Below are 12023 nucleotides of genomic sequence, written 5' to 3' on the forward strand. Positions count from 1 at the left end.
TGGGTCTGCAGCCCTAGAGACTCGACCAGGACAGCAGAGGCTCGGCGCGGTGATAGCGGCGAGGCGTGCGGTAAGCACGGGACACGGCGACAGACCAAGGCACTGGTGGTCAAATATGTTGTTAGACAAAGTGTGCAGGGGGTGCTGAAGCAGTGTTGACAAGTACCAGATTCGAGTTGGTGACTGGGTTTATCGGTGCTAGTTGATGGACAGGAGTTGACCATGGAGAATCTGAGAAAGTGACGGAAAGTCTGAAATTGTCAAAGGCTGAGAGAGTACATGGCCATATATTCTGTGGTGTTCAATGCACATGGCAAAGTGCGGATGACAAATACAGAAGGAGGCGGAGTGCTACAGCTGTGGGACATGCCAGAGACTATCCAGAAGAAGGGTGAGACAACTGCGAATTTGACTCAGGGTGACACAGGGCGACGGTGAAATTCCTTCAAGTTTCAAACAAGCAGTCAAGAAAGAGCAGTGACGTTGAGTTCAGGTAACTCTTATATGTGGTGTCCAATATGTGAGTTGTTCATTTTCATGTAGACAGTGGTCGGTGTGTGATGGCGTTGAACGGATTCTTCGGAAGTTGGAAGCACAAGGTAGAGTAATGAGGAACTTAATTTTGCTCGAGTATTGACCTTGGTCAAGAAAAGAAGGGACTACAAGTTGCAGGTGGAGTCACATGGAGTTTTTGGAGTAGCAGCGGTGCTCATGGGATAAGCTCAAGTCCAATGTACATGGAAGTTTGACGCATGGCGAACTCAAGGTGGTGGAGAATATTCGCCAAGGTGGAGTTTGTTAGAATTGTGTCGAATATTATGTACAAGGTAGGTTACAGTTGGACTCTGAGCAATATTGTGTTTAGATAGGATATGGAGTCGTGTCCTAGTAGGACACTTGTATCCTAGGTCTCTCATATATAGCGGGGGTAGACACACGATGTAATCTATGCCAACATAATAGCACAGGCACGCGGGGGTGCCGGCGGCGTGTGCCGGCGCCCGGGCGGCCAGGGTGCGGTATTGTGACGGTGTCACGGGGAGGAGCGCCCGTAGTCAATGCCCCGGGGATGTAGCCATATTGGTGAACCTCGTTAACAAATCTCGGTGTCGTGCTTATGTGATTGCTTGGTCTTCGGTAGATCGACGGAGCGCCTCGAATATATTCTAACAAAAGAGACGGTATTGTAACATTGTGAACAAGAACAAAAAAATCGCCATCGGTGGGGCTGCCGCACCACACCACAGCTTCATGACCGCCACATCGCCACCACATCCAAGCTGCCACACCACACCACCATGGCCTGCAACCGTGTTCCCTTCAGTTCCGTGTACATCCCCAACACATGGAGCTCATACAAAGGCATGGGGTGGCGAGGGATGCAGTCGGTGGTTCGTGTGGTTTCTACAACAATTGATGTGTTTATTTTCAATTGCCTGCCTGCGTTTCACAATCAAAGTGTGTTTGTTACAAGCTCCATCTGCGTCATGGTGATGGGGTTGCCACAAACTTGTGCATGAAGGATAAATAAGTGGTGTGGTTTCTTCAACAATCTACATGTACCTGATGATCTGCACATGCTTACAGCTTACTTGGATTGGACTGGTGTGTGACTGTCTTGCATTTTTTATACGTTCACCGTCAAGCCGGCCGGTTTGCATTTTTATTTTTGAGAAACGCCGGATGGTTTGCATTGGTTTTGTGCCCAGCCTTGCGTGGTATGTGCTGCGTGTGGTTGTTGAAATGGGCCTGACGCCTGAACCTCAAGCTACAGGCAAGTATTCAGATTTCAGAAAAGAGAGTAAAAACAGAGGAAGCTAACTAGCTACATGTAAATATTCAGAGTTGAGAAAAACAGAGAAAAGCAGAGGAAGTTCAGCTTATGCCGCTGGAGCTCAACAGAGTTCCCAATCCAGGCCCTTGGCTCGAAAGACAGACACAATTAACAGCATCATCATCAAGGGATCTCCCGGAGGTCACGGTCGACATTCCTGTTGAGGATTGTACAGATCCTGAATACATAAATTCAGAAACAAGCACATTACTTTTGCGGTTTTGCCTGTGCCTCCTCTGGAAGCCTGAATTTTCTGCTAAAGGGTTCCTTTTGGGTGATGTTTCTTCAGATTTGGTTCCCAATCTGAGCCTTTTCTTTGGCAGGCTGCGTGTGCTTTTTGAAAACATGTTTAGTATTTGGATTCTGCATGCGCGTGTGGAAAATGTTGTTGCAAAGCTGACCCTTGTTTTCGGAATAAATGAGGGGATGATCCATTCCCAGTCGTCAAACACGCAGCTGCATTGGCCATGTCAGATCTTGCCACTTTGATCGTTACGGAATTTACTTCACTCTCTGGGATTATGGCACACCATTATGCCTTCCGGAACAGATTGCAGAAGCACTGTGTTATGACTGGCATATACTACAGCCCAGGCAGTTAGGGGCCTGGCCCAGTTATCTTATAGTTATTTCGGGCTTAGCCCAGTTATCGTATTTTGGAGATTATATAAACTCATGTAAGGACTCGTTTGAAGTCAAGCAAAAACAATCATATTTGCTCGGCTTCTTGAAGGGAGCCGGGAGACCTAACTCTAGCCGCTGCGTCCTGCTCCCTCCCTCTCTCTCGCACGCATGACGACGGCGCCCCAGCGCCGGCGACCTCGCCTTCCTCATCGCCAAGCCCCATTCCACCCCTACAACCTACAAGCTAGACCTGGTAGGATACCAGATCCTATCACACTGTTTGAGATAACACTTCCAAGGTTCTCTGGTGATGTTTTTCCTAAAACAGAGGCTGGTATAGTCCTTGCGGTTGCTGATAGGTACTTCCTGCACATCCGTTACAATTATTAATCAGATGCTGAGTTGAAAACATAAAATGTTCGTACTTTCGGAGAACCTTGATCCTGCTAATGATCTTTTTATTTTCACAGACTGGATGGCCTAGTGGGTCTGTTTGGAGCTGGATGTCAGCCAAGTTCTTCAAACGATCCATTTGGGCTGAGAAGCATCTCTTATGGACTGGTAAGGGAAACTGAAGTTGCAAATATCATCGTATATAAAGATTCTCATAATATTTTTGTGCAGGTCCAAATATTGATTGCGAATAAGAAGAATTTTGACCTCACCAAGGCTTTGACCTTGGTGGCAGAGGTGCAGCCTATAAGAATAGATAGTGACGTTATAAATGAAGTCAGTATGTTTTTCAGGAAGTCAGTATGTACTAGTATGATGATGAATACATGGTTTTTGACAACTTTGATCAAATGCAATCTTGCAAACTTTGAAAATTGCCACTGCAGACTTTAAAAAATGCCACTGAAAATGACATTTTTCAAAGTTTGAAAATTGCAGTGGCATTTCTCGGAATCGCCAGAATTCGAGTGACATTTCAAATTAACCCGTAACTTAATGAAGCCAATACCACGGGGTAGAGGTTCAGACGGTCGCGGAAGACCGCACGTCTGGGCGTTGAGAAGATGCATTTGTTAGACGCAACAACAATTACGTGCTCTGGGGCGTGAATGGCCACATGTCATTATCTGCTAATGTCCACTGCACCAAGGAGAAGGGGGAGCTCTCACATCTCACGGACAACTAGTTATCTCATGGGAGCCCAACCTCGTTATCCCGCATGCAAAGGCTACGAAGGCTTTGGCTTTTTTTTATCATGCTTGTCTCATGAAAAATTTGAAAAAAGAGAAATAGTCGTGTCCTCCGCCACCACACCTCCCCCTTCAACCTGGTTACTTCAAGAATCAAGGAGGAGACCAAGCTTGGGGCTTTGACCGGTAACTTTGGCTTTCGCATTGTAACTCCGGGAGGTTAATCCCTTAGACTTGTGTTTGTAAGCCCTAGGATGTGTTTTTAGTTATACAAGACGTAAACAGTGAACAAATCACAAAAGCAAGAGAAAAAAACGATGCACTGCATCACGCTTCGACGTGTGTATCGCGTTACCTTCAGTTTTTTTTAATGTTGTTTTCTTTGCGTTTTATATCTGCGGTCTTTTTTCCTTTAACTGTTTTTATTTATCTTTTCCTTTTATTTGTTCTGCTTCTGTCTCATTTTTTACTTTTTATATCTATATTGCTTTTTTGGTTTTCCCTTTTTCTGTTGTTTTTTTCTTTGTCTTCTGATTTATTTATTTATTTTACCTTTTTATACTAGTATATGTTTATCAAAGAGTTATATGAACATTATTTATATATGCAAACATTTTTATACCATAGTTTTTAAGTACATGAACATTAACCCGCAAAAAAAGTACATCAACATTTTATTTCACCGTGAGCATTTTTTTCCTAAATTTCAAATAGTATGATTTTTTATTATAAAATTACTTGAACATTTTACCTGCTTCTTTCTTATAAAATATAAAACGTTTTGAAAAATACATTATTTTCGAATACAGGATGTTTCAAAATATATGATGAACATATTAATACACGTTGGGCATCTTACAAATACACTATGAGTATTTTTAAATACATGATGAACTTTTATAATATAGGATACTTTCTATAAATAGAAAACGGACATTCTTTTAATGACATATTAATTTTTTTTATTAATGTAGAACATTTAATATTATAAGATGGATATTTTTTTTACACATGAGCATTTGTCAATACAGGGTAAACATTTTCATATTTACACAAAAAAGAGTTTTTCATGCATAATGGATACATTTTCATCCACGATGATCAATTTGTAAATATACCATGAACATTTTTTAAATGAATGCTGATCATTTTTTAATATATAATCGAACTTTCTATATATACACGATGAGCATTTCATAATACTCCATGAATATTTATAAAATACATGATTAATATTTATGAATTACTTGATGATACTTTTTAAGCATACTATGACTTTTTTTAAGATGCATTGAGAATTTTTGAGGTACACATTGATTTTTTAAATATATGATGAACATTTTACAAACAATGTTATATATTTTGAGATACATGGAGAACTGTTCTAAATTACACATACATTTTTTGTATTCATGGATTTTTTTTGGACATACTAGAACATTGTTTGTAAAATACAAGAATATATCTCTTTTTGGTATGATAACGTTTTTGTTATACAAAAGTAATATTTTCAAATAGACATGAACATTTTTATATACGCGAATACTTTTTGAAATACATGAATACTTCTTTTTTACAAAAATTGATATTTGTTTAATTTACTCAAAATAAATATATATACATAAAGAAAACAAAAATTGTAAGAAAAAGAGAAGAATAGGCGCTGCTGGGTCGATTGTAGTGCCATGCACTGTAAGCGACTGGCTCCCATCTGAACTCCCATGGCAACTCTCCCCGCCGCCACCGCACTCACCCGCGATGAGGCCACCATTGGTAGCTGTGCAAACCCGCTCGCCCGGGCCCGCCATTGCCGCGCTCTCCTATGTGATCACGCGTTGTGCCTCGCCCGATGCTCTCAGCATGACCGCCAGGGACAAGGCCCATGTCGCCACCGAACTTAGGAGGCTCCTAACTAGGTCCTCCATTCTTGCTGCCGGAGGCGGAGGAGGTGCCTCTGCACCGGCCGCGCTCGCCAAGATGTCTGCCGTGCAGGGGCCTTTTCGTGCGGCGCGAGCCCTCCGTGCAAATCTTAGTATATTATTTTTAACCTTTTGAGATGGAAAATTCTCCGGATGATTTTGTGTAGCGTGCACCAGGAGTGCCCAAGAGCCAAAAGACTGGGTTTGTACAAGATAATATTTGTTTGAAGACACTCATAAGTTGCATGCGGCATATATGATGTAAATTATAGTGATGATTCGATAAATATCTCTTTGTCTAAGTTTGTTATCCCGTTGCAACACACGGGTATTCGACTAGTACTTTTCAGTACATGAACATTTATTTCATTGTGATTTTTTTTCTAAATTTCAAATAGCATGATTTTTTCTTATAGAAAGTACTTGATCATTTTACCTGCTTATTTATTATATATGATGAACATATTAATACACGTTGCACATTTTACAAATACACTATGATTATTTTTAGAATACATGATGAATTTTTAAAATACATGAAGTTTATTTTAAAAATACAAGATGGACGTTTTTCATTACCAATTGATATTTTTTAATTCATGTTGAACATTTAATCTTACAAGACGAATATTAATTTATTACAGATGAGGATTTGTCAATACAGGATGGACATTTCTGTAAATACGAAATGAATTGTTTTTCATGCAAGATGAAGAATTTTTAAATACAATATGAACATTTTTATAAATACACAATGAATTGTTTTCAATGCAAGATAAATAATTTTTAAATACAACATGAACATTTTGAACATAAATGGTGAGCACCTTTTTTAATAGACATTCAATATTTTATATATACCGGATAACCTTTTTACAATACACCTTGAATATTTTGAAAATACATGATTAACATATGAATTACATGACTAACCTTTTTAAGAACATGATGATATATAATGATGAACATTGAAAAGGCACATTGAAATTTTTTCGCATACACATTGATTTTTAAAATATATGATGAACATTTTTACATACAATGTCATATAATTTGAAAATCAACGAGTGGTTTTGTAAATAAAACATACATTTTTTATATTCTGGGACATTTTTTGGGCATACGAGAACATTGTTTTTAAAATAGAAGAATATATCTTTTTGGTTTGATACCCTTTTTGTTGTACAATGTTTTTCAAATAGATATGAACAGTTTTATATACGCGAATAATTTTTGAAATACATGGATTTTTTTTAAACACGTGATATTTGTGTAATTTACCCCCAAAAAATACGGAAATGTTAACGCCCACACGTGTGGGCGTTTGCACATCGCCCACACGCCTCCATCACCACTCATTTTGCCACGTATGAATAGATGACATCAGCAGAATTTTTTTTGGTTTTCATCTTAAAAATGTTGTATCTCCTAAATAAAAAAGCGGACTAAAAATCCGTTTTCACCATTAAATCCGTCTCGACGAGATCTTCAAAACTAGACTCCATGTTGATAATGTTTCGATGATTTTTTTTTTGCCAGAAGTTGCCACGATGTTTACACTGCAGTTGCCATAGGGCTTAAACTAAAGTTGCCATGTGGCAATTTTAGTTTGTAGATCATGGCAATTTTAGTATTTTAATGATGGCAACTCCAGTACTTTAACCATGAAAATTATTTTTTGTATGAACCATGGCAATGTTACGTGCATGTATCATGACAATTTTAGTTTATGGTTCATGGCAAGTCTAGTTTCTTAATTCTCCGTTTTATAAATGTCAAAATTTACTTTTAAATGTAGAAGAAAATAGCTGAAACATATCATGGCAACTTCAATGTAAACATCATGGCAATTCATATGCAATAGACATGGCAACTTTTAATAAAAAAAATTTCATCAAAACATATCAACATGGGATCTAGTTTCGAAGATCTCATCGCGAGGGATTTAATGGTGAAATCGGATTTTCAATTGGATTTTTTGTTTAAGAGATAAAACATTTAAAAACTGAAAATCCAATAAGATTCCTGCATGCATGCATGCGTGGCAATCTGTTTACATTACAGACGTGTGGTGTGTCTTCCTTCCTGCCACACGTGTGGCAGTTAGCGCGACCCAAAAAATATAGGCGAAGATTAGGCGCTGGTGGGCGACGCACTTTAGGCGACTGGCCCCAATAGGAATTCCCATGGCGACTCCCCCCACCGCCGCCGCATTCACCGGCGGCGAGGCCGCCCTCGCCGCCGCCATCAGCTGCTACGCTGCCCTGCTCTCCTGCGCCTCGCCCGACGCTCTAGCCAAGGACGAGGCCCACATCGCCGCCGACCTCAGGAGGCTCCTTACCGGGTCCTCCAATCTTGATGCCGGAGGCGAAGGAGGCGCCTCCGCGCCGGGCACGCTCGCCAAGATGCCCGCCGTGCACGGGACCTCCACGCGAATGTGCTGGCCGAGCTCAACGCTCCCGTCAGGCTGGGGAAGTGGGATACCGCCGCCGCTGCTGAAACAGCCCAGCAGCAGCTCATCACAGAAATCGAAAGGCGACATGAAGAAGAAGAAGGACAAGTGGTTGGGGAAGGCTACTTTTTCTGTACTGATGCTGCTTACCGGCGGATTGGGGAACCAAAGCTATCCTTGGTTCTTGATCCCAAGTGTCCTCAGTCGGATTATCGGAGTCCCTTGTAGATAATATGAAGGAAGCTATGGAGAGCAGTGAATTAGCGAGGAGGGGAGGAGATTGCCTAAAGTTCCCAAGGTATGAACTAATGAACCATTGTGCATTTACATCCTCTTGCGTTGTCTTCCCGTTTTGATTCCTTATGTTCAGTAGATTTCAGAAGCATCCTGAATAAATAAATAGCAAGCGTCAATTCTATATATGTCTAAATGTTTATCCTTACCCCTGTCCTGCTTTTGGGGCACATCAAATGGCCATAAGGCGGCATGCAATTTCAATGAATAACAGCGATATTTTAGATGCACGGTGCTGTTGAAATTGATACTCCTGCATTTGAGTTGAGAGAAACCCTTATGGGCAAATATGGTGAAGTTGATATATGACCTTGCTGATCAGGTAGAGTTTCAGTGTTCTTTTATAATTATTACTGTTTCTGGAACAGTTTGGTTTCACAAGAAACCCCAAATTTGTTTGATTTTTCATGTGTCCGTTCTTCATATAAATTACTATCCGGGCAAGGTTATTTGTAGAACCCTTAGAATTGCGGCATTCAGAAAGTCAGTCAATCCTTTGTTGCATTCATCATATACGTTCCTAGATTTTCGAACTTTCAAGTCTGACCATCAAGTAACCTGCAGGGTGGTGACCTTTGCTCTCTGCGGTATGATCTGACCGTTCCATTTGCCAGATATCTTGCCATGAGCAACATAAGTGCACTGAGGAGGTGTACCAGATTGCAAAACTATACAGGAGAGATAACCCATCAAAGGGGAGACGCCCAGATATCAAGGTTATCAAAATTCTGACATAATTCCTGGATAGGCTGAATTTCCCAAGCAATCAATGTGTATACAGATCAATAGACCGCTGATGCGCTGTATATGTTCAGTTCCAGCAGATCATGTCGACAGCTATGCACGTGGTGGCAACAACTACTTTCTGTTCCTTGGGAGCAGATCATGTTGACACTTTGCATCATTCTTTCGCTCTGTCGGCTGAGACGAGGTACCCTGTTCTCTCCCCCCTTCACCTGTTCTGTTCTTCAGTTCAACAACCATTTCCCCTGAGCTGTCTGAAACCTTACATTTTGGATGTATACACAGCCAAAAAAATTGAAACTTTCAAACTGATATGTGTTCGATACTTTCTGTAAAAAGTAAAACTTCCAAACTGATATGTGTTCGATACTTTCTGTGAAAAGTAAAACTTTCAAACAGTTCAATATTGGAAGTAACATTACAATGGAAGTACAAATTACAATAATCGGTAACGGATTTAGCAGTACCACATACACGCACATTACAAGAATAAATAATATTTGTTTATGTGCCCTCAAGAAGGTGGCGCGGATTTGATGCAACAGTATCCGCTTGTAATTATACAATACCAGATGATTTGTATGTCAACTGAAAGACAATATGACATATTCCAATCTCTTCACTCGGTGATTATCTTTGGCCACTTGCTGGCGTACTTTTTGTCCAAATACTTGGGGGTGTCCTTCAAATCTTGTACCAAGAACTTGGTTATTTCATCTGCTTGATTATCAACACTGAGATGCACCTCTTGGAGGCTTTTGAGAGTCTCAATGCCGTAAATCCCTTCAAAGGCTTCAAACCGCATATCAATCCTCTCCAGTGCTGGCATTACCTCTTTTCCTGTAACTGCAAAGCTCATCCTTGGCACCATAGTTGCAAAGAAGCAAAGCAGCTTTAGACTCTTGAATCCTCCAGGTGGAATAATGATCTCCCTGTCGGTAAGCTGTTTATTTTCCTCAAGAATGTCCACTATGTCCCTATCATCCTTGGCCGCACTGAGTGTAAAGGTGAGCGTAAACAATTTGGGCAGGTCCTGGATGAGCTTGAACGTATCAGTCCGAAGAACTGTCACAAAAAGGGTCAGCTTATAAAGGTTATTGAGTTCTTTGATCCACTTTGGGGGCCTTTCCATCTTGCCAGACAACTCTAGGCCGATGATGTATCTTGGAGGAGTGGTCATGGTGTCTAGTGAGTTGATAAAATTAGAGCTCTCATCATTGATTGCCAATGTCTGCAGACCGCAGCTACAGAGGTACTCAATGGAGGAGCGTAATTGTTTGAAGGTCTGACCACCCTCCATTATATTGAGCTTGTAAATGGCAAGCTTCCTTAGCCCTGTCAGCTGATGAAGACTTGCTACAGCTGATGAGTCCTCACCGATCTCAATCCCTGACAAGATACGAAGTGCTTTCATAGGCTCCTTGTTCTTCTCATGTGGCAACTTCAAAGCCTTTTTTGTGTTTTTGTTCCCTCCAAGCATGCTACGGAGCTGTTTGAGCTGTCCAAAAGCTTTGGGCAGCACCCCAACATCTGTCTCCCTTATGTCAAGAGTTTCTAGATACTGGAGCTTCTCGATCTTTGATGGAATCTCAGAAACCTCTGTTCGTCTAAGGCTCAAATACTTCAACACAAGCATTTTACATATGTCATTCATATGCTTATCTGTCAAACCCTTCCAGCCCTCAAGATCTAGCACTTGTATTATTCCATTGTTGAACGAATGGAAAGGGAGCCGTCTGTTCTGGCTTCCAAACGCCGTCAGTGACCGCACTTGAGACAAGTTCATGCCTTTTGTGGAATTCCCACGCTTGGAACCACTGCTTTGCATGGAGAGTCGACGAACTTTGTTGCTAGGAGTTGGCATCAGCCAATGTCCACCAACGACAGTAATAAAATTCTCTTCACTTGACTTGGACACGATATATTCAAGGATCATGTCATGAACTTTAAAGGATTTAACCTTCCCATTGCTGCTGTGATCCACAGGACGTATTATCTTCCTGCTTACAAGTTGATTGAAGTATGTGTCTGCAACTTCCTCTGCACTCAGCCCTTGCTTCTCTGCAACAAAACATTCTGAAATCCACCGCCGGGTCAGACACTTCTTACTAATTTTTGAGCCCTTGGGAAATATGCTCAAGTACAATGAGCAGGTCTTGAGATCTGCAGGAAAATCATTGTAGCAATAATCAAGTATCCTTGTGACCCCCTCCAATGTAAGGGGAGCCACTTGCTCTGGAAATAATGACTGGCAAACTTTACTCCTATGATCACTCTGTTTTTGCGGGTTGCAGGCCACAAGGCCAGCCATGGTGACTATGGCCAAAGGAAGCCCCCCACAATATTTCCATATATCCATATGGACCTCTTCTTTCTCCCCAACCTTGCTGCTTTGAACACGAGCTGAAGGCTGATGATCAGTTCCATCTCCTTCGAAGGACTCAGTAGAAACACTAGGAACATCAGCTTGAGATCTTGTATCCATTCTTTCACCTTCTTTGCTGCTTGGGGGTTCAGAAACACTCTGATGAAATAGGCTTTTGGAGTCGGCATCACTTAGAACATTAACTGTATGCACATAATCAGTTCCATCTCTTTCTGAGCACGCTGCACCAACAGCTTGAAATCTTGTAGTTACTATTACTCTACTGTCCTTTGTATTACCATGTGGCAACCAATTTCTAATGGCCCCCCATGTTTCTACAGACCATATATCGTCAATCAAGAGGAGATACCTGCCAAGAAAAAGGTAATAAAATACAATTGAAAAGAAATGTGCTAGCTTATTTAAATCCATACCACTGAGAAAAACTAATCCTCTGAAGAGTCCAAGAGTAACTCGATAAGTATTCAAATTCAACAAGTTTTACCCGATCTATGTCCAAATTCTCATATTTTTATGAATTGGATGTTATAGTTTTCTGGTTTTGCTTCTAGATTGTAGGTCCAGTTTTAGCATGTTACCTGCTGACATGTTACCAATGTTTTATAATAATTTATTTATACTTGACTAG

General features: G+C 40.9%; 1 protein-coding gene across 2 annotated transcripts in view; it reads right to left on the bottom strand.

Moving 5' to 3' along the window:
- Positions 1-9489: 9489 nt before the first annotated feature.
- The window catches only part of LOC119288380 (disease resistance protein Pik-2-like), a 5729-nt gene continuing 3195 nt past the window's right edge, over positions 9490-12023 (bottom strand). For both annotated transcript variants that reach the window (XM_037568011.1, XM_037568012.1), the window contains one exon: positions 9490-11744. In XM_037568011.1, the coding sequence (XP_037423908.1) occupies positions 9629-11744 (2116 nt within the window). In that variant the 3' untranslated portion in view covers positions 9490-9628. The remainder of the gene's footprint in view (positions 11745-12023) is intronic.

The sequence above is a fragment of the Triticum dicoccoides genome, chromosome 4A (assembly GCF_002162155.2).
Source record: "Triticum dicoccoides isolate Atlit2015 ecotype Zavitan chromosome 4A, WEW_v2.0, whole genome shotgun sequence".
NCBI lineage: Eukaryota > Viridiplantae > Streptophyta > Magnoliopsida > Poales > Poaceae > Triticum > Triticum dicoccoides.